Genomic DNA, 18,327 nt, shown 5'->3' on the forward strand with positions numbered 1-18,327 from the left:
GCCTTATAAAAAAATTATTTTTAAGAATTTCATTTAAAATGACTTAAATATTTTTATTTCCTACTTTTTTAAATTAATTGTGCCCTTAATTATGAAAGTGGACTAAGTCACTCCTAAAAATGGCATCAAATTAAGCCTAAAAATTATTGTTATTTAAGGGGTAAAGTTTATTTGAAAACGAAATTGCAGTAAATAAACTTCTTTATTGCTCCTCTAGTGATTTCATAAAAGAAATATAATTAAATCGTTATAAGAAAATTATTATGCAAGTTATTCTTCAAACAATGCAAAAAGTGACTTAGTCCACTTTCATAATCATGGGCACAATTAATAACATCTTTTGGGATATTAAACCGACACGTGTGCCTTCTTTATGAGGAATTTGATTTAATTTACTTGCAAACATTCATTTAATGGAACATTAAGTGTTTTCGTTTAAAATTAAATAAGTCTTGTCCAAATAATATAATAAAACATACCTAGTTTAATTGTTTACTGAACAGCAAAATTCTCTTTAAATAGAAAATTATAGGAAATACATTTCACTCAACGGAAGAGCATCTCGAAATATAGTCCAGTGCATTTATGATGTTCATATATGGACGACCCAGCAGTTTGTACCACCCCCAAATTTTTTTTACTCATTCGATAGAGCATTGGCTGAATATCATTACCCTGATTTTTCGCAATCGCGAAATTCACCTTTCGGCCGCCATCTTGGATTTTAGCTTTTGTTGAATATCTCGATTTCTATTTATCCTACATAAAAGTTGTGTATGTAAGAAACGTAGGCAATTAAATTTCGCGTCTTTTATGTTAAGAACACTTTTTCGATATTCTGAATATTAAAAAAGTTACAAGCCAAAAAAGTAAAAAAAACCGAAAAAATGACAACTTTAAAGTTTTGAGGACTTTTTATCAAAATAGTGAAAAAACGTTCCAAGAAAAGATTATTCACCTTAAAATTCTCTACAACTCTGCTATACAACTTTTTTTTCTATCTCTATTATATACAAAAGTTATTAATACTTTTTTGTTAAAAAATACCTATTTTTTACGAAATGAAGAGACTTAAATATAACAAAATTGCAGGTCCTGAATTTTCTCTTGCACCATAAAGCTATAAAATACTCGCAAATCATTTAAAATTCAAGATTTGATAAAAAAAAAATTTAAGAAAAAAGTAAAGATAAAAAACACAAACAAAAAAGAGCATTTTTAACAAAAAAAAAAAGTATTAATAACTTTTGTAATTATAGAGATAGAAAAAAAATTATATAGCAAAGTTGTAGAGAATTTTAAGGTGAATAATCTTTTTCGGAACGTTTTTTCATTATTTTGATAAAAAGTCCTCAAAACTTAAAAATTGTCATTTTTTTCGTTTTTTTTTTTACTTTTTTGGCTTGTAACTTTTTTATATTCAGAATATCGAAAAAGTGTTCTTAACATAAAAGACGCGAAATTTAATTGCCTACGTTTTTTGTATACACAACTTTTATGTAGGATAAATAGAAATCGAGATATTCAACAAAAACTAAGTCCAAGATGGCGGCCGAAAGGTGAATTTCACGAGTGCGAAAAATCAGGGTAATGATATTCAGTCAATGCTTTATCGAATGAGCAAAAAAAATTTGGGGGTGGTACAAACTGCTGGGTCAAATTATAAATGCACTGGACTAATAAGCTATGTATATCTCCACAACTTACACAATGATCTATTGACGTAAATAGAACTCAGCCCAAGGTGTTTAAAACCCTAAACTACAAACATACTCGTACATCATTTTTAGTAAGCTTATTAAAGGAATATATCTCTGATGATTTCTGCGAAAAGGCTAATATTGATGTGAATTTTAACCTATCATGCTGCATAAAAAATGGCTTGACTTAGAAAGAGTGAACATTTTTCCCGCTAATTGGAAAGTAGTTCCTTCAGTGTTGTTAATTCATGCACCAAATTCGTAGCGTGACAAATCTCTTTTGTGTACATTTGTTTTAACATTTCGAAGGACGTCTGGCTTGTTACAAGTCTAGGTATCTGCCTACTCCTAACTGCACTGTAGGTAGGTACATACCTACATTCGAAACAGTAACAGCACATTGTTTGTATTAACTTTACATTACGCTTTCAACCTTAGGCAACCCTTCTCAGCTCAGACAAACTAACTAACAAGCTAAAATCCTTTACAAAATGTTTTTTACCTCCTCTTATTTTATTTTGTTTTTATCATTGCGTCAAATGCTGTGGTAAAAATCATAATTAGTGCAACGTTGAAAAACTAAGTTTATTTTTTTATTTTATTTTATTAAAAACACTAAACTGAAAATGGTTTGAAAAAAAAAAAAAAAAACTAGAACGTGACATTCGACATTCTCGTCCGTGGTCGTGGTGTTGTATAATACCACCATCAACAACAACCAACTATTGTATAACCCGCTACGACACATAATAATGGAGCCGGCCTTCAAAACAACACTTTTATAGCCAACAGGCAATTAAGGGTAAAACAACCATAGTCCTAGGGTGCTTACTTTGAAATTCAAAAACTCATTAAGGCACCGTAATATGTAAGTTAACATTCTACGTGTGATACTAATAGAGGTTTGGAGATGCAAGTTATAGAAGAGTGTTTATGTGTACTGTACCTACTGTTCAGTGTGTTTGCTGTAAAATTATAAAATGTCCTTTGAAAGGATTTTTTTTGTTGTTGTTTTGTTTCTGTTTTTCGTGTAATCTTTTGTAATCAAGCTAATGCTGATGATGCAGTATTGTTCTAAAGAAAACACAACATGGTGTTATTTTTTTTTTTTTGGATTATACGTTATTTAAGAAAATATTAGTACCCGGTGCTGGGACGGGTTTAGAATATCCCAACAGTGAATGCCGCTTGTCCTAAATATATAACCTATAGACATATAGCGTCCCCATGCAAGCCCTTGGTTAAGGCGACTCGAGATCACCAACTGGTAAAGAGAGATCGAAGAACGAAAACAGGAGCATAGCAGTCTCGAAAAGTTACGAAAACGTTTAGCAATTTTTTTCGGAAAATTTTGAGCATTGGAAGTAAGTAGATACTTGTCTAGCAAAACAATGCACGAGATTACGAATATGAACGGTGGGAGCTGTGAATTCGAAGAGATGATGTAAAAAACACAAGTTAACATCTTTTGCATTAAAGAAACAACAGAGCTGAAACACTGGACAAATTAAATTTTCTCGAAAACGGCTCTAACGATTTCGATTAAATTTTGTATGAGTAATTCCATGAAAAAGTGGACACGCAATGTTAAAAAATTATGCAGGCTTTTATACTTTTGCCAATAGCAAATCACTTTTTACAAATGGAAACTCTTTATGTAAGTTGCCAGAAGAGATTTTTTTACTATATACCCTTATGGCTAGAAATTTAATTTATGGAGTGTAAGTAATCTAAAAACATTTTTAAAGCATATAGTGGAGTAACTAAAGCTCAAAAATTGGCAATACCTATTAGGGAACCCGGCCGAACAGCTTAGATTTTGATGATCTTTTTTTTTCAAACGTCGGTAACTTAAAATACTTTAAAGTCTATTAATTAAAAATTGCCGGTGTTGCCGTTTTGATTTTTTAAATTTAATTAAAGATTTTTGTGAACAAAATTAATTTTTTTCCAAAAATTTTTCTTAAATTTCATAAATTAATTGATGCCAAAAGATTGTCTAGGAAATTCAAGGATACAAAATATATAGGAGTGAGGGACAATCTTCTATCGTTCAAGCGATAGATGCAATTTTCTTATTAATTGACTTCAAACACAAAAAAAAATATTTGAACACAACGGCAACACCTACAATATTTAAAAAGCTAGAAGCCTAGTCATATTTGTGAAATTAAAATTAAGTTAATTGAATTAAGTTCTTTTGAAAGAATGGTATCTGAACTCAGATTTTTGAAAAAAAAAAAAAATATTGAAAAAATTTTAAGATGTCATTTTTTAAACTTTTTCGTAATATAAAATGCATTTATTTTCAAATTTTTCTGGCCACATTTATTATGATTTGAAATTATAAAATGAAATGTCAATATGTTTTACGGTTTAAGAAAAAAATTAAAAAGTATTTCATTTTCGAAGAACTTTTTTACTTGCTCTATAGGGCAAGTATTGGTTTCGTGTCGAAAAAAAAAATTGAATTGAAAAATACGATATTACGAATTTCTCGAAAACGGCTCTAACGATTTTGATTAAACTTTGTATACGTAATATTTAAAGCAGTGGCAATAAAACTGCATTTTTATTTTTCTCAAAAAAGTCAAATAACAAAAAAAAATTTTTTCATTTAACAAAATTTTGCCCTAAATGTCGGCTCTTCCCCAATATCAATTTTTTTTAAATTTAGATCCAGCTTTTAAAATCTACAAGTAGACTAACATAAAAGTGCTTTGAACTGCAAGAGCAAGTACGTGCGACCCCAGTCGTGCATTTTATTTAATTTAGGTTTTGAAAAAAAATGTATCTTATTTTTTTTTTTCAAAGTTCAACATCTAATCATGAAATTATTTTTTATTTATTTAATAACCCTTACTCTTGAAAGTTTAATAGCAAAAATTTAAAGTTCTTATTTACCAAAGTCTTTGAGAAAATTAATTATTTCGATGCAAAAATTCAGTTTTTATAAAAAAACCCATTGAAATTGAAGTAATTTTTAATTTTTTTTTTTTCAAAAGTGTGATATATATTACCTTTTCTGCTTCGGAATTCAACTGATAATATTTATGGCCAAAAATTTTTGTAAAATAAATTCATATTTTATAAGAAAAAGTTTGGAAAAAAGTCATTTTTAAATTTTTTTAATAACTTTTTTTTTTTAATTCTTAGTTTGAGGACCATTTTTTCAAAAACTCTTTATTAAATAAATTTAGTGGATTTAAATTTAAGAGATAAGTATGAGCTTCTGGCTTTTTAAAAATGTATTTTAAAACATTGTAGGTGTTGCCGTTGTTTTCAAAATATTTTTTTTGTGTCAGATTGTGAGAAAATTGCATTTATCGCTTAAATGATGGAAGATTGTTCTCTACTCCCTCATATTTTTTTTCCTTAAATAACCTAGAGAATCTTTTGCTATCATTTGTTTTTTAAAATTTAAGCAAAAAAAATGGTTTTGTTCAAAAAAATTTTAATGTTAATTTTTAAAAACAATACGGCAACATCGGCAATTTTTAATCTATAGACTTTAAAGTATTTTTAATTACCTACGTTTCCCTAATAATTTGCTTTAGTTACTCTACTAATAAGCTTGGCACATACAGAAGAATTCTACATGAACGTGATGGAAAAACAAGCCCACCGAAGACAAGATCAATCTAATACTAACGATGAATAATTCCCCCCGTTATTGTTAAAATAAATTAACACTTAAGCAAGCTTCGTTACACAATATTCGATGATACAATTACTTTTGTGAAAATTCTTTACTTTTGCAACCACAAATCGTAGGTAACATGAGTTACTAAATTAATGTAAAGTGAGTTACCTACTTAAATACAAGTCCCTCGATAATGTGAACTAATTAAAACAAGGCGTTTTCGGATTTTAGAGGGATTCACATTACTGGAACTTTTTCCAATTGCCATTTAACTAATTAAAACATTCTTAAAACCAATGAATATTACAGTTATTTTTAGCTCAGTTTAAGCCTTTACTGAATAAAGAAAAAAATCAATAAAATACAAGTAATAAAAAACTAAAAAAAAAAATCATAAGAATCCTTAAAATCAATTCTTCATAAAAAAAAAACGTTAAAAAAACTTCGTATAAAAAGATGTAAAATGTTAGCACAAAAATCTCCAGCCTGCAGCTGCATTCAATATCTTAAGAAATGTCAAGACAAATAACAGTTATCCACTTTTCAGACCTATACAAAGATTGCGTGCACGAACTAGAAAAACATGCAAGCTTTTGCAAAGCAAATTCACATTATAAAGTCTAAAAATTTTCGAAATTCACATTACAGAGATGACAATGAAAATTTTTGGCGATTCACATTTTAGAGAAATTCGCATTATTGGTAATTCACATTATCGAGGGACTACTGTATTCAAAAAAATTTCCTCGAAATATTGAAAAAATGTTTGGTCTTGTCACTAATTTTAAAATTCTTTATTTACTTGTATTTAACTTATTTTAAAAGCTTGTTATTTTTTATGAATGGAATATTCATTAAAAATAAATTATGATTCTAAATTTTACAGAAAAACTTCATACTGTTGGACTCTTAAAACTCGTGTCCAATTTATGTAACGTGAGCTACCAACATACATACCTTTATGTTTTCTTAGTAAATGGTTCAAATAAAAAAATTGTTTTACTTTATTCGTATCAATTAATATTAAAATTGACACAGCCTTGGCCAAAAGTATTAGGCACCCCAAAAAAATGCTCTTTTATATATATCTACTTACTGGCAGCGCGGACTTGTAGGTAACATTTTTTTTTGGCTAAAATTAGTCGTAATGCATGTGAGTGTCTTAAACAAACACAACTTTAACAATTCATCTATTGGTTCTCATATTGTTTGTATGCGGTTTTGGACCGATTTCTCTATTTTTGTTTATTAGTTCTTTAATTATGTCGAGAAGGATGAAACCCCAAATCTAAATTTTTCCTCCACTGTACTTATGTCTGTAAGAAATTGTGAAAGTCTTAAAAGTTATATTAACGTGACTTACCAGGGAATTGCCCTATACATAATTGCAATAAAACTGCATTTTTTAGTTTTTCTCCCAAAAGCTTGCCCTGCATGTAGTAGGCCTTAGGCGTCTCAAAAATCTGTACCTTTGTTGTCTTTTGTGATAATTGCGTCAAATTTGGAATATGTAACGAATCATTCAATTTACTTTTTTTTGAAATTCAAATTGTTTTTAAGCTTTTAAAAATTAGTCAAAGTTGAAAAAGTGCGATTTTCGCTTGATTAAGGTGTTTAAAAATATCGGTAACTTTTTTGTCTCCTGAAATAATTAAACCAAATTTGGAACACATAATCTTTAATATATCAGAAAAAAAAGCATAGGTTTTTTTAAATGCAAATTATTTTTGAGCTTTGAAAAGCTAGGCAAAGTTCAAAAAGTACAATTTTGGCTCGACTATGGCGTTTGAAAAATCTGTAACTTTTTCGAGTCTGGAAATAATTAACTCAAATTAGAAATATATTACCTGAAATGTTTAATAAATAATTTGACACACTGTTTTTTAGGTAATATTTTTTATTTAAGAATAAAAAGTTTATTCAAAGCTAAAAAATACGATTTTGACTTGGCTAGAACGTCTCAAAAATCTGTATCCTAAAACTGGTTTCCTTCCTTTCGTGTCTTAAAATTACTTAACTATTTTTATGAGTATAAAGTATAGAAAAAATAAATTTCAATGTAGTTTGTTTGTGTTACGTTATTTGAAATTTAAGCTATTTTATTTGAAAATTATAAGAAAAATATTGATTATACGCATTTTAAATAAAGTCGTTTTTAAGGCAAAGTGAAATAGTAGAAAAACTGCGTTTTTGGGAAAAGAGAAAAAAAATCCCAAAAAAAACTGGTTGTCAATTTTTCGAAAATCTTACTTAATAAAATACTTTAAACGGCTCTTTTGAAAATCTTTGAGTAAAATCAAAATCAGTTAATAAAATCTCTATGTAACTTTTTGGAAAGATGAAATTTTTTTCAACAATTACAATATCAAATTCTAACATTTTTCTGCTACCTTAGACTTTTTCTAAAAGTACAAATATCTTCAATTTCGGGTGCATATACTAATCGCGGCTTTATATGGTTTCCGAGGGGTTAAATATCGCGAGTTTTCCAATTAATGTGAGTAGGCTAAATTAACACAAAATCACATTCTGAATATAAGAACTGATGCTCTGTCATTTCCCCAAAGCCTGAAGACATCAATCTTGACAGTGCGATCAATAGAACTCAAGATATGTATTGAAACAGGTCAGGATGCACGAAAATACGTTTTTTTATACTATGTCTTTCGACAGATATATCGTTCTCTATCAAACAAAACAAACAAAAGCAGCCAATTCTTTTTGTATCTTTTAGTACATAAACCAAAGAACAAAAAAAGTAGACAGCGGAAGGCAGCGGAAACATTTAAAACTCAATTCGAAATTAAAAAACTGCAAATAAAAGCTTATTGTGTGAAAAAAATAATATTAAATAAAAATATATTTTTAAAAAATTTTATTATCAGCAATATAAATAGCAGTTAAAATAAGCTTTCCAACGACATACAACACTTATATAATTTATTCAAATATAGTTTTTAAAACGTATCGTGAAGATTTGCTTTATTTTGTTACTCAAACAAAGTATTTTCAAGTGGAGACTTCAGAATTCAGATACAATTTTGTAATAGAGAAACTCATTTTAAAAATCAATTTTCAATGAAAAATATAGATTGACTTTCCCTTGATTCATTTCCGTAAAGAAATTACCAAAAATTAAAATTTCATAAAAACCATTTTTGAGACACAAATGGTCCTTTGGGCCCATTGTGCGGCGGTATAAATATTGGTTTGCCATCTAACATAGAATGGGTCACTATGGCGTATGTGTAACTTTTTTTTATTTATTAAAACAAAATGTGGGATAAAAACCAAAATTGAACTATGTAACATTTAATTTTAAAGTTCAAGTGACCTCAACTCCAAATTTATAAAGCTTTTCGCCCAGGTACGACAGTGGGCTCATCAGCTATAAATTTGGAGTTAAGGTCACTTAAACTCTACAATTGAATTATATTCAATCGCTCCACTTAAAATAAAAATAATTTTAATAATTTTTTTATTATTTTTTTTATTTTTTCATCGTTATTATGTAACATTTAAAAATTGAACTAGTTTAACCTGAATTTAATGTTATGAAAATAAGGTGTATTCAATCTAACCTAGAAAATTGATAAGGAAAAAAAAATCCACAAACAGCTTCAATGTAAGACCATTTTAATTTGATTCAAACTCACAGGATTTACCTCATTAACTTACAGTATGTCACTCTATTCTATTAGTCAATTTCCTAACCCTTTTCCGAATGGCTCCTTTCCTACTTCCTTGAATAACATCCGCTCTCAACCAACCAAATTGTCGTGGCCCTTCAAAACACTAAAGTCATTTGAATGAACACATACATACGAGTGTTTTTTTTTATTATCTACGTCAGAAATTCAATTTCCTTACAGCGGAAGATATTCCTTAGCATTTTAGCATTCATTTTCCATTCCGTCATCATCATCATCATCATGCAACATGTTGTATCTATATATAGCTCGGAAATAGTCATCTCAGAATTTATGTGCAAAAGTATTTAAAGTGTAGAAAAAGAAAAAAAAAAGGAAACTCTATCGACTATTGCAGATAAGAGTCAACTACTCACAGTACATTGACTCTATTTGATAAAAAAAAGACTGGGTTTTTGTAAGTTCACCCACCAGACACCAGACTTTGTCGTGAAGCAAATATACTTCATCTGTCTATAATGGCGTTATTTCTGGCTCCTGGGGGTTCCTTCCTGGCTAAGAAATTGTTGCCATTGCTTTTACTATTTTTACTATTGCCATTATTCTTTCACCCTCATGGAATGACTTTCTTTATATAAAAAACAACCCGCATTTAAAAAAGTCTTTAAAATAGAACCATTAAATATTTAGTGCATTTAAATTACACTGGTCTGCAAAATTTAACTTTTCTTTTCTCCTTCAAATATTTTTTTGATATTATGAAAGATTAGACTTTCCTGAATCTAAATCTGGTTTCAGAAAAATTCTATCAGGTACCATTTTTGTAAAAATGATTTTTGAAAAATGTGGGTACTAGAAACAAAAGTATACTTTTCTTATAGTTTTTTATGTGCTGAGTTAGAATCCGAAGTCAAAAAAATTCTATCACGTGAGGATTTTAAGATATTCGCATTAAAGTATCACAAAATCAAGTTTTTTCTTAGAAAATCTCAATAAAAACTACTATATCTCACAAACCAGAGCCGACCGAATTTTTTTGAGTTCGGATTCAAAATCAGCACACTAAAGTCCATTAGAAAAGTATATTTTTGTTCTAGGGAGAAAGATATATTAATTTTTAGAGATCATTTTTTTTTTATGATAAGATATGCCAAACCTACTAAACTTACTTAAATTAAGATATCTCGGAGAAGAAAAGAGATATTGAGAAGATTGAAACTGAATTTGAAAGAAAAAAATAAGTTCTTTTATAAACCGTAACAATTTTAATTGAAAAATATTACATTATGCCAAAATATTTCTTCGAAAACAGCAAAAAAATGGGTTTTTGAGATTTTCTAACGGGAATATCTAAAAAACGTGACGTGCTAGATCAATTCTGACTTCTGATTCGGAATCAGCATACAAAAATCCTTTAGAAAAGTATAGTTTTATTTAAAGGAGGATTTCCTTGCAGACCAGTGTTATCTGTGTACGAAATAAAAAAGAAAGTAAAATCAGAATTATTTTGTCCATGTATGTTTCTTCGAATATGATTTGTTCAATGTTTACGTTAAGAAAAAAAAATCAGATTTAGATTTTATGTTGAAAAAAGTGTTTGTTTTACGATGCCAAAATACTAAATTGTGAAATAATTTCCATTTTAGAATACACAATGAACATAAAAAAAAACTTGTTCTTAAATTAATTTTGAGGACAGATTTTTACCTGTTCTGAATTTTGGTTGTTTATATTCAATGATGTTCACAATTTGTGACCTACTTATTCTACTATTCTTTTAAAGAGAATTCTGAGGGTTATTAAGTTAATTAAAATATCAATTTTTTTTTTTTTTTTTGCGATGATTTCTAGGATGAAAAACTACCTATCGACTCCATTCCTCGCTCAACCATTTTGTCGTTTCTTATTTTTGTCTCTGTCAGTGAGAAAGTATAACCTGAATCTTTTTTATTTAACTCGAAAACCAAGCCTATTTTCAGAATGGTTTTAAGACGCTTTTCATAAGAAATTAAATTTGCTGTCAAAATAAGCTGGTCAAAAAATTTTAAAAATTACTTTAGACTAAAATTCTAATCTAAAATCAACGAAAGAAAATTGAGGGTTTTAATTTTTTTTTTACTAAATCACTTGCCATTTGGTTTCTGAACCCGGTACCTCAAAAATCTTAACTAATGGAATTAAGTACAGCCTAAATTCTTTGATATTATGTACTTGTTATTTTATTTTTTATTAAAAAATGACAAAGATTTACTTTTTTATTTTTTATTTTTTGGATAAAAGCAACTTATTAAAATACAATAAAAAGATAAAAATCGGTAAGTTTTGGACTTTCAAAGTAAACTATATCCTTATGTACATATCGATACCTTCTTGTAAGAATATATTATGTATGACTTTTTGTCCAATTTGGTGAATGTGTATTTTTACAAATACGGAGGGAATAGGTGGATCAATTGTTATTATTATTATTTATTAGTGTTTATTAATTTCACAGAATAGTATTTAGTACGAACTCTTAAACTTTGTTTATTGGGCTTGGTTGTTGGTTTGACCAAAACTGTTATTTAGTTGCGATCAAATTAAATTAAATTTTGGCTCCTTGAATACTTGGAGCCAACTTCATGACGGTTCCACGGATTCGTACCGCGATGCTAGCGCATAAGTAACAACAGCGGTCACAATAAAATGTTTTTTATTGAAATCATAAACAACAACCCCCATATTCATAAACGTTGTATAACTTTATACAGCTGATTAAATTTGGAAAATGTGATCAAAAACCTTTTTATATTGTTGTATGTGTCCAATTCTTTTTAAATTCTTATTTATTATGTTATATTAGGCTCTTTTGGTCTTTTTGTTTTGGGATGCCAATAAATAAAAAACTTTATTCCACTCATTTACCCAACGTTTCGTAAGAATTCCTTACTTCTTCAGGGGTTTTTTGTTATTTATTCAATACTTGTAGTAAATCATACAAAACTTGTTACTACTCCATATTGCATCCTCCCGACAGCACTGACACAAATTTAAAATAAATAACAAAAAATATAATATACCTAAAATAATAATTTTGTTTTTCTTGTTTTATTTTATATTATATTTGTTATTTATTTTAAAGGACCCCGCACATTTTGTATGGGAAGTGGCCCTCGGTGAAATTGTCTGAAATGTTAGTGTGTTGTTCTCTTGAAGCTCTTGATCAAAAGTCGATATTTGCAGAACCTAAAAAAATGGACAGTTTTTAAGTTAACGGGTTTTTTTCGATGACTATCTCAAACCTTTTATAAGGGATAGTAACTCTCTATATTGTGTTTTGCGTCATTATTTAGTGGAGTTCAAATGTTTTTAGGGTCACTGAATCCAAATCCGAAGCCCATTTTGCCTCATCAGGTCAGGTTTTCAAGATAACCTCAAAAAATTTCACAGCCTCAAAAAAATTTTTTCTTTGATCTGGGAGTGCGATTATGTTTAATACATATTTTTTGAGTCGCTGAAACCAGATTCGAAGTCTATTTTATCCTATCACTTCGAGTTTTTGAGATAACCTCAAAAAAGTAACGAACACCTTTTTTGAGGTTATCTCGAAAACCTGACGTGATAGGAAAAAATAGACTTCGAATCTGGTTTTAGCGACCCAAAAAACATATATTTAATATAGTCGCACAGATCAAAACAAAAAAAATTTTTTGAGGCTGTGACATTTTTTGAGGTTATCTTCAAAACCTTACCTGATGAAGCAAAATGGACTTCGGATTTGGATTTAGCGACCCTAAAAACCTATGAATTCCACTAAAAAATGGCTCAAAACACAATATATAGAGTTACTATCCATTATAAAAGGTTTGAGATAGTCATCGAAAAAAACCCGTTATCTTAAAAACCCATTTTTACTTGCTCTATAGGGCAAGTATTGGTTTCGTGTAGAAAAAAAATCGAGGTTTTAATCAAAACCAACATTACGATGATGGAGAAGATCAAAAAAGTGGTTTTCGTCAAGCCGTCCGTCGGTCTGTGCGTCTGTGCGTGTGTGCGTCTGTGCGTCCATCTGTACATCGAGCTAGGGCCTAAACGGATGGATGGATTTGCTTGAAACTTGGTACAGATGATTTTTACGTAATTCCCTAGACCCGTTTTTTTATTTTTTTTTTTTTTAATATCTCCATTTTAACGCATACCTCCCATATAACGTTTTCGAGGTATTGCAAATTTCTCGAAAACGGCTCTAACGATTTCGATCAAATTTGGTGTGCGGAATACTCTTATTGATTCTAACAAAACTGCGTTTTTAGTTTTTCTCAAAAAATGTGGAGAACGGAAATATGGCGTTGCCGTTTTTCAAAAATTGACATATTTTTTAAGTTCATATATTTCATCAAAGCATTAAGTATAAAATGTTAAAAAAAAATATTTTTAAAAATATTAAAAAAAAAAAATTTTTTAATTTAATTTTTAAACTTTTGCTTTTTTTTTTTGATTTTTTTTCTACAAAATCTTAAATTTCCAATACATATTTAAGATAAAGATACTGTGAACTACAAGAGCAAGTACGTGCGACCCAGTCGTGCATTTTATTTTACTTTCTGCCCATATCGACTTTTGATCAAGAGCTTCAAGAGAACAACATACTAACATTTCAGACAATTTCAAACAAAAAGAGCCTAATATAACATAATAAAAAACCTTTTTAATTTTTGTCTTATAGCTGTCCAACTTATACACAAGAGTACAATGTCTTAACCGCGCGAATAATGTGATATTTATTTTTATCAAATAAAGCTTACTTCCAATAATTTGAAAAAAGTTAAACAGCGTCTAAGTAGACAAAAAATCTAATGAATACGACTGCAAATGTTTGTTTATCAAGCGCAAGTTTTCCAATACTAATTTTTTTGACCGCTTTGGCTACTTTTGAGCTTATAGTATAGTGGAACTATTTTAAAACGAAGTTTTCAGCTTGAGTTCTCAGACTTTTTGGCTACATCAATAAATTTCAATACAAAAGAAGGAGAAATTTTACACATACATATGTGTAAGATTTTTGCTAATCGCAATCGCAACGCAATTATAATATAATTTTGTGCTAAAATAGCTTTAATAAACTGATAAATACTTCTAAGAATGAATTCACATTTTAAAGAACTTAGAATGAGAAAATGTTTGAAGAAGCCATCACTCTTTCCTTTTTCAAACGTTTTTAATTAATAATTTAGCTTTTATCTAACCCAAAACTCTTTAATCATATCAACCAATATTGAACAACCCAAAAATTAGAAGTGTCGCTAGTCTTCAAATGCGTGTGGCATACATTTTTATTAGGCGGCATCAGTTGAAAAAAATATCACTGTTAATCAAAAAGATAACAATAATTTGATGACTATGCAATAAAGTTTCATAAAACATCTATCCATTCTGTGTGGTCTGGGTTTTTGGGATTTTTTTTATTTTCGATAAAGGTATTATGGTCAAGTTAAGCATTCGTAAAAAAAATTAAAACTTGAATCTACAATTGTGTCCCGTGTTCAATGAGCTTTATGCAAAAGCCTTTAAATAGAACAAACATTTTTAAAAGTTTATTTAAAAAGTTTTTTTTACCGAATTCTGTTTTTTTTTTTTTACTAGCAGCAAGTACGTGTGACTCAGTGCTGCATTTAATTTCCTTAAACTATCTCACGCTTATAAATACCCCGAAATCTTATATGAATTCAAATCATAAATTATGATGACTGATAGATTGTTTGTTATTTATTTCCTTATCAGAAGATACAGTTTGGTTTGTCTAAGGTCTTTCTTATCACTTGATAAACTCTTCAATAAAATTATAAATCTTTTTTTAGTTTAAATTAGTTTATTTAACTTTTTGATTTAGTTCATCACTAAGTTTCTTAGTGTCGGGGTACTTAAGAAAAAATGGCAGTCTTAACGCTTGTTTTGTGCTTCCTTAGTGCTATTGCTGGACTAATTTATTTATATTTATCATGGAACTTCGATTTTTGGAAGAAACGAGGTGTAAAAGGACCCGAACCAAAACTGATCTTCGGAAGTATTCCAAGTATTGTAAAGCGTAATCGTAATTTAGCCTTTGACATGCAAGAGTTATATGAGTGAGTTTTTTGTGCGATTTCCAATTTTATTTTTCAGTCAGAGTAATTGAATATTTTTTTAAATTAACAGAAAATATAAAAAATCAGGAGAAAGATTTATTGGAATATTCATGACCAGAAATCCCCAAATTTTGGTTATCGATCCGAGTTGTGCTCGTGAAGTAATGGTTACTAATTTTAAGGCTTTTCGTGATAATGAACCATCTTTATGGGTAAGCTTGTTTAAAAGTTAATAGGGATATCAGTGCTAAGGGTTCTATTCTTTCAAGGTTAATAGAAAGTTAGAAAGGGTCTCTCGAATGAATCCATTTTTAACACTTGGTTCGGAATGGAAAGCAATCAGAAATGAATTTATGGGTGGATTAAGTCCAAACAAGGTCAAACAAGCTCACCCAATTATGATGGAAATCTGCCAAAAGTTGATAAACTATATTAAAGCTTCCACTGAGAAATCAGGCAACAAAATTGAAATCAAAAGTGTGAGTTTGGAATTTCCTTAAAAATAGCAGATCACTTATTTAAAAAAAAAAAAAAAAATCTTCCCCACTTAACAGCTCTGCTATAAATATACAATGGAAGTAGTTACAGACTTTGTTTGGGGTATTAATGCTGATACTTTGAAAATCGATGAAACACCAAATAAAATGTTTACCATGTCTCGAAATCTGTTGGAAAAGTCTTTTCTTAAAATTGGATTTTACTACATTAGCGGAGTGGCTCCTTTTATAAGAAATATCATTAATACACGATTTTATCCTGAAGAAAGCGATGAATTCTTTTCTGGAGTTCAAAAAGAAGCTTTGGAAATGAGACTTCGGAATAAAAATGATCGTCCAGATTATTTAAATTATTTAATTCAATTGCAAGAGAAGAAAAATATAAAATTGGAAGATATGGTTGGTCATAGTTTGTCGGTTTTGTTGGATACTTTTGAGACGACAGGATCTGTGATAGTTCATGCATTGTATTATGTGAGTTTAAATAACATTGGTTACACACATAAGAACTTCATTAAAATGTATTTTATATGTGTTTTTTAGTTGGCCAATAACCAAACCTCACAAAATAAATTAAGGGCAGAAATTATGGCAAATCTGGACGAAAACGGTTCAATGAGCTATGATGTCTTAATGGAACTTCCATACTTGGAACAATGTATTCTAGGTAATGAATATTAACTTTTTATATATTTCGCAACGAATTGTTAATTTATTTGTTAATTTACTACCCACTTAGCAATTCTGCTTCTTTAAAACTTTACAGAAGTAACATTTGCATTTCTGAAGCTTTAAAGAAGCAAAATTGTTAATCGAGCAGTTCCTAAAAACTTCTAAGTTTCGCTAACATTCTTCTTTTATGTACTTCTTTATTTCTTTTTAAAATAGTACAGTTCCTTTGTTCTTAAAAAGAACAGCATTTATAACAAATTATAATTTATTTTTTTTTAGAAACAATTCGTGTCATAACCCTTCTATCAGTTTCTTCACGAATGTGTAACGAAGAAACATATTTGGAAAATAGACCAAATCACAAGGTTAAAATTGAACCTGGAATGATAGTTCACATTCCAACGTTTTCATTCCATCATGATCCAGAAATATTCCCAAATCCAGATGAATTTATTCCCGAACGTTTTGATAATGATCGAGCAAAGGAACTTAATCAGCAAGGATATTTCTTTCCATTTGGTGATGGACCAAGGATATGTGGAGGTTAGAATCACTTATAAGATAATAGATTCAACAAAATGAATTTATATTTTTTTAATTTTTTTAGGAATGAAATTCGGACAGTTGGAAGCTAAAGCTGCAGTTGTTGAAATCATCAAAAATTTCCGTTTAAAGAGAGAAAAGAATGATCCGCAATTATTTATTAATCCAACATCATTTATACTTGGCTTGTCTGGTGATATATTTTTAGAATTTGAAGCTATTCCACAGTGATGATTTAAATTACATATATATAAATTTGTAAAATTAACTTTTTTTGTTAATAAAAAAATTCAAAAAGTATTGGAAGTAGTTACAGACTTTGTTTGGGGTATTAATGCTGATACTTTAAAAACCGCTTTCAGTGGTTTTTTTTTAATTTTAAAATGAAAAAATTACATTTGATTTATTAAAATTATGCTCTGGGTTTCCTTAAAATTGAAATGAAATTTTAGTATCATTATTTTTCGGGATAGTGCACAGTTTTCAATTTTATTTTCGAGTCCAAAAACGACTCTTATGAACCTAAGCTCATTTTGTTTTGCTAGCCAAAACCAACTGACATAACATTCTGAAAAGGACATTTTAAAAAATCGTGTAACGCATTTTAAAGAAAATATTATGAACATGCTAGTACTATTCAGTTTTGGCGATAAATTGAAAAATAACACTAGTTTACACGGGTTTTGTTGCCGAAATAAAATATATGTGTGCTGAACTCAAAGTCAGAAAAAAATTAATCAGCTCCGGTTTTTGTAATATTACCATTAGAAAGTGCGAAAAAAACGTTTTTTTGGACTACTTCGGACGTTTTTATTTTAAAACGAAGAAAAAAATAACAAAAACAATAAAAAATTATTAAAATTGTTTTTATTTTAACTGATGAGTCCACTGTCGTACCTGGGCGAAACGCTTTATAAATTTGGAGTTGGGGTCACTTGAACTTTAAAATTGAATTTTTCTTTTATAAGGAAAATTTGGGCCTATTCGGCTAGATCTTTTATTCTACTAGGTATTCTGTTATGAATTTCCATACAAAAATCTAATCTGTCAAAAAATCTTTTATGATTTTAATTTTTGGTATTCGGGATGCCAAATCTGCTATGAGATCTGTTATAAAATCTTTTATGAAATTCGAACTGTCAAAAATTCTTTTACGAATCTCAATTTTATTATTTGGTATAACTAAATCTTTTATAAAATCTTTTATTAATCATAAAACAATAAAGACAGAATTTTGTGACTTTTATCATAAAGGATTTATGAGAGTAGCAAATTTTCAACATAAATAGATGTTTTTTTCTGGTTTATGGGTTTGTTTATGAATAATTGAGAGGTAAAAACTTACGTTTCATAAAATTCAAACAATTACAAAAATAAATGTGCCCTTAATTATGAAAGTGGACTAAGTCACTCCTAAAAATACCATCAAATCTAGCCTAAAAATAATTATTATTTAAGGGGTAAAGTTTATTTGAAAGCGAAACTGCAGTAAATAAATTTCTTTATTGCTCCTTTAGT

At 28.8% G+C, this 18,327-nt stretch overlaps 1 protein-coding gene across 1 annotated transcript; it reads left to right on the top strand.

The window, feature by feature from the left end:
* The first annotated feature begins 14,851 nt into the window (after positions 1 to 14,851).
* LOC129909963 (probable cytochrome P450 309a2) lies at positions 14,852 to 17,109 on the top strand. The gene is made up of 7 exons (XM_055987147.1): positions 14,852 to 15,097; positions 15,168 to 15,309; positions 15,367 to 15,576; positions 15,652 to 16,068; positions 16,138 to 16,261; positions 16,546 to 16,809; positions 16,874 to 17,109. Exons 1-7 carry the CDS (start codon positions 14,904 to 14,906, stop codon positions 17,038 to 17,040), a joined length of 1,518 nt encoding a protein of 505 aa, XP_055843122.1. The 5' UTR covers positions 14,852 to 14,903; the 3' UTR covers positions 17,041 to 17,109.
* The last annotated feature ends 1,218 nt before the right edge of the window (positions 17,110 to 18,327 follow it).

Source organism: Episyrphus balteatus, chromosome 2 (genome assembly GCF_945859705.1).
Source record: "Episyrphus balteatus chromosome 2, idEpiBalt1.1, whole genome shotgun sequence".
Taxonomy (NCBI): domain Eukaryota; kingdom Metazoa; phylum Arthropoda; class Insecta; order Diptera; family Syrphidae; genus Episyrphus; species Episyrphus balteatus.

Coding starts and splice junctions, on each gene's coding strand:
- LOC129909963 (XM_055987147.1), top strand. CDS start 14,904: ATGGCAGTCTTAACGCTTGTTTTGTGCTTCCTTAGTGCTATTGCTGGA. Junction 15,577..15,651: donor ACAAAATTGAAATCAAAAGT/GTGAGTTTGGAA, acceptor CCCACTTAACAG/CTCTGCTATAAATATACAAT. Junction 16,069..16,137: donor TAGTTCATGCATTGTATTAT/GTGAGTTTAAAT, acceptor TGTGTTTTTTAG/TTGGCCAATAACCAAACCTC.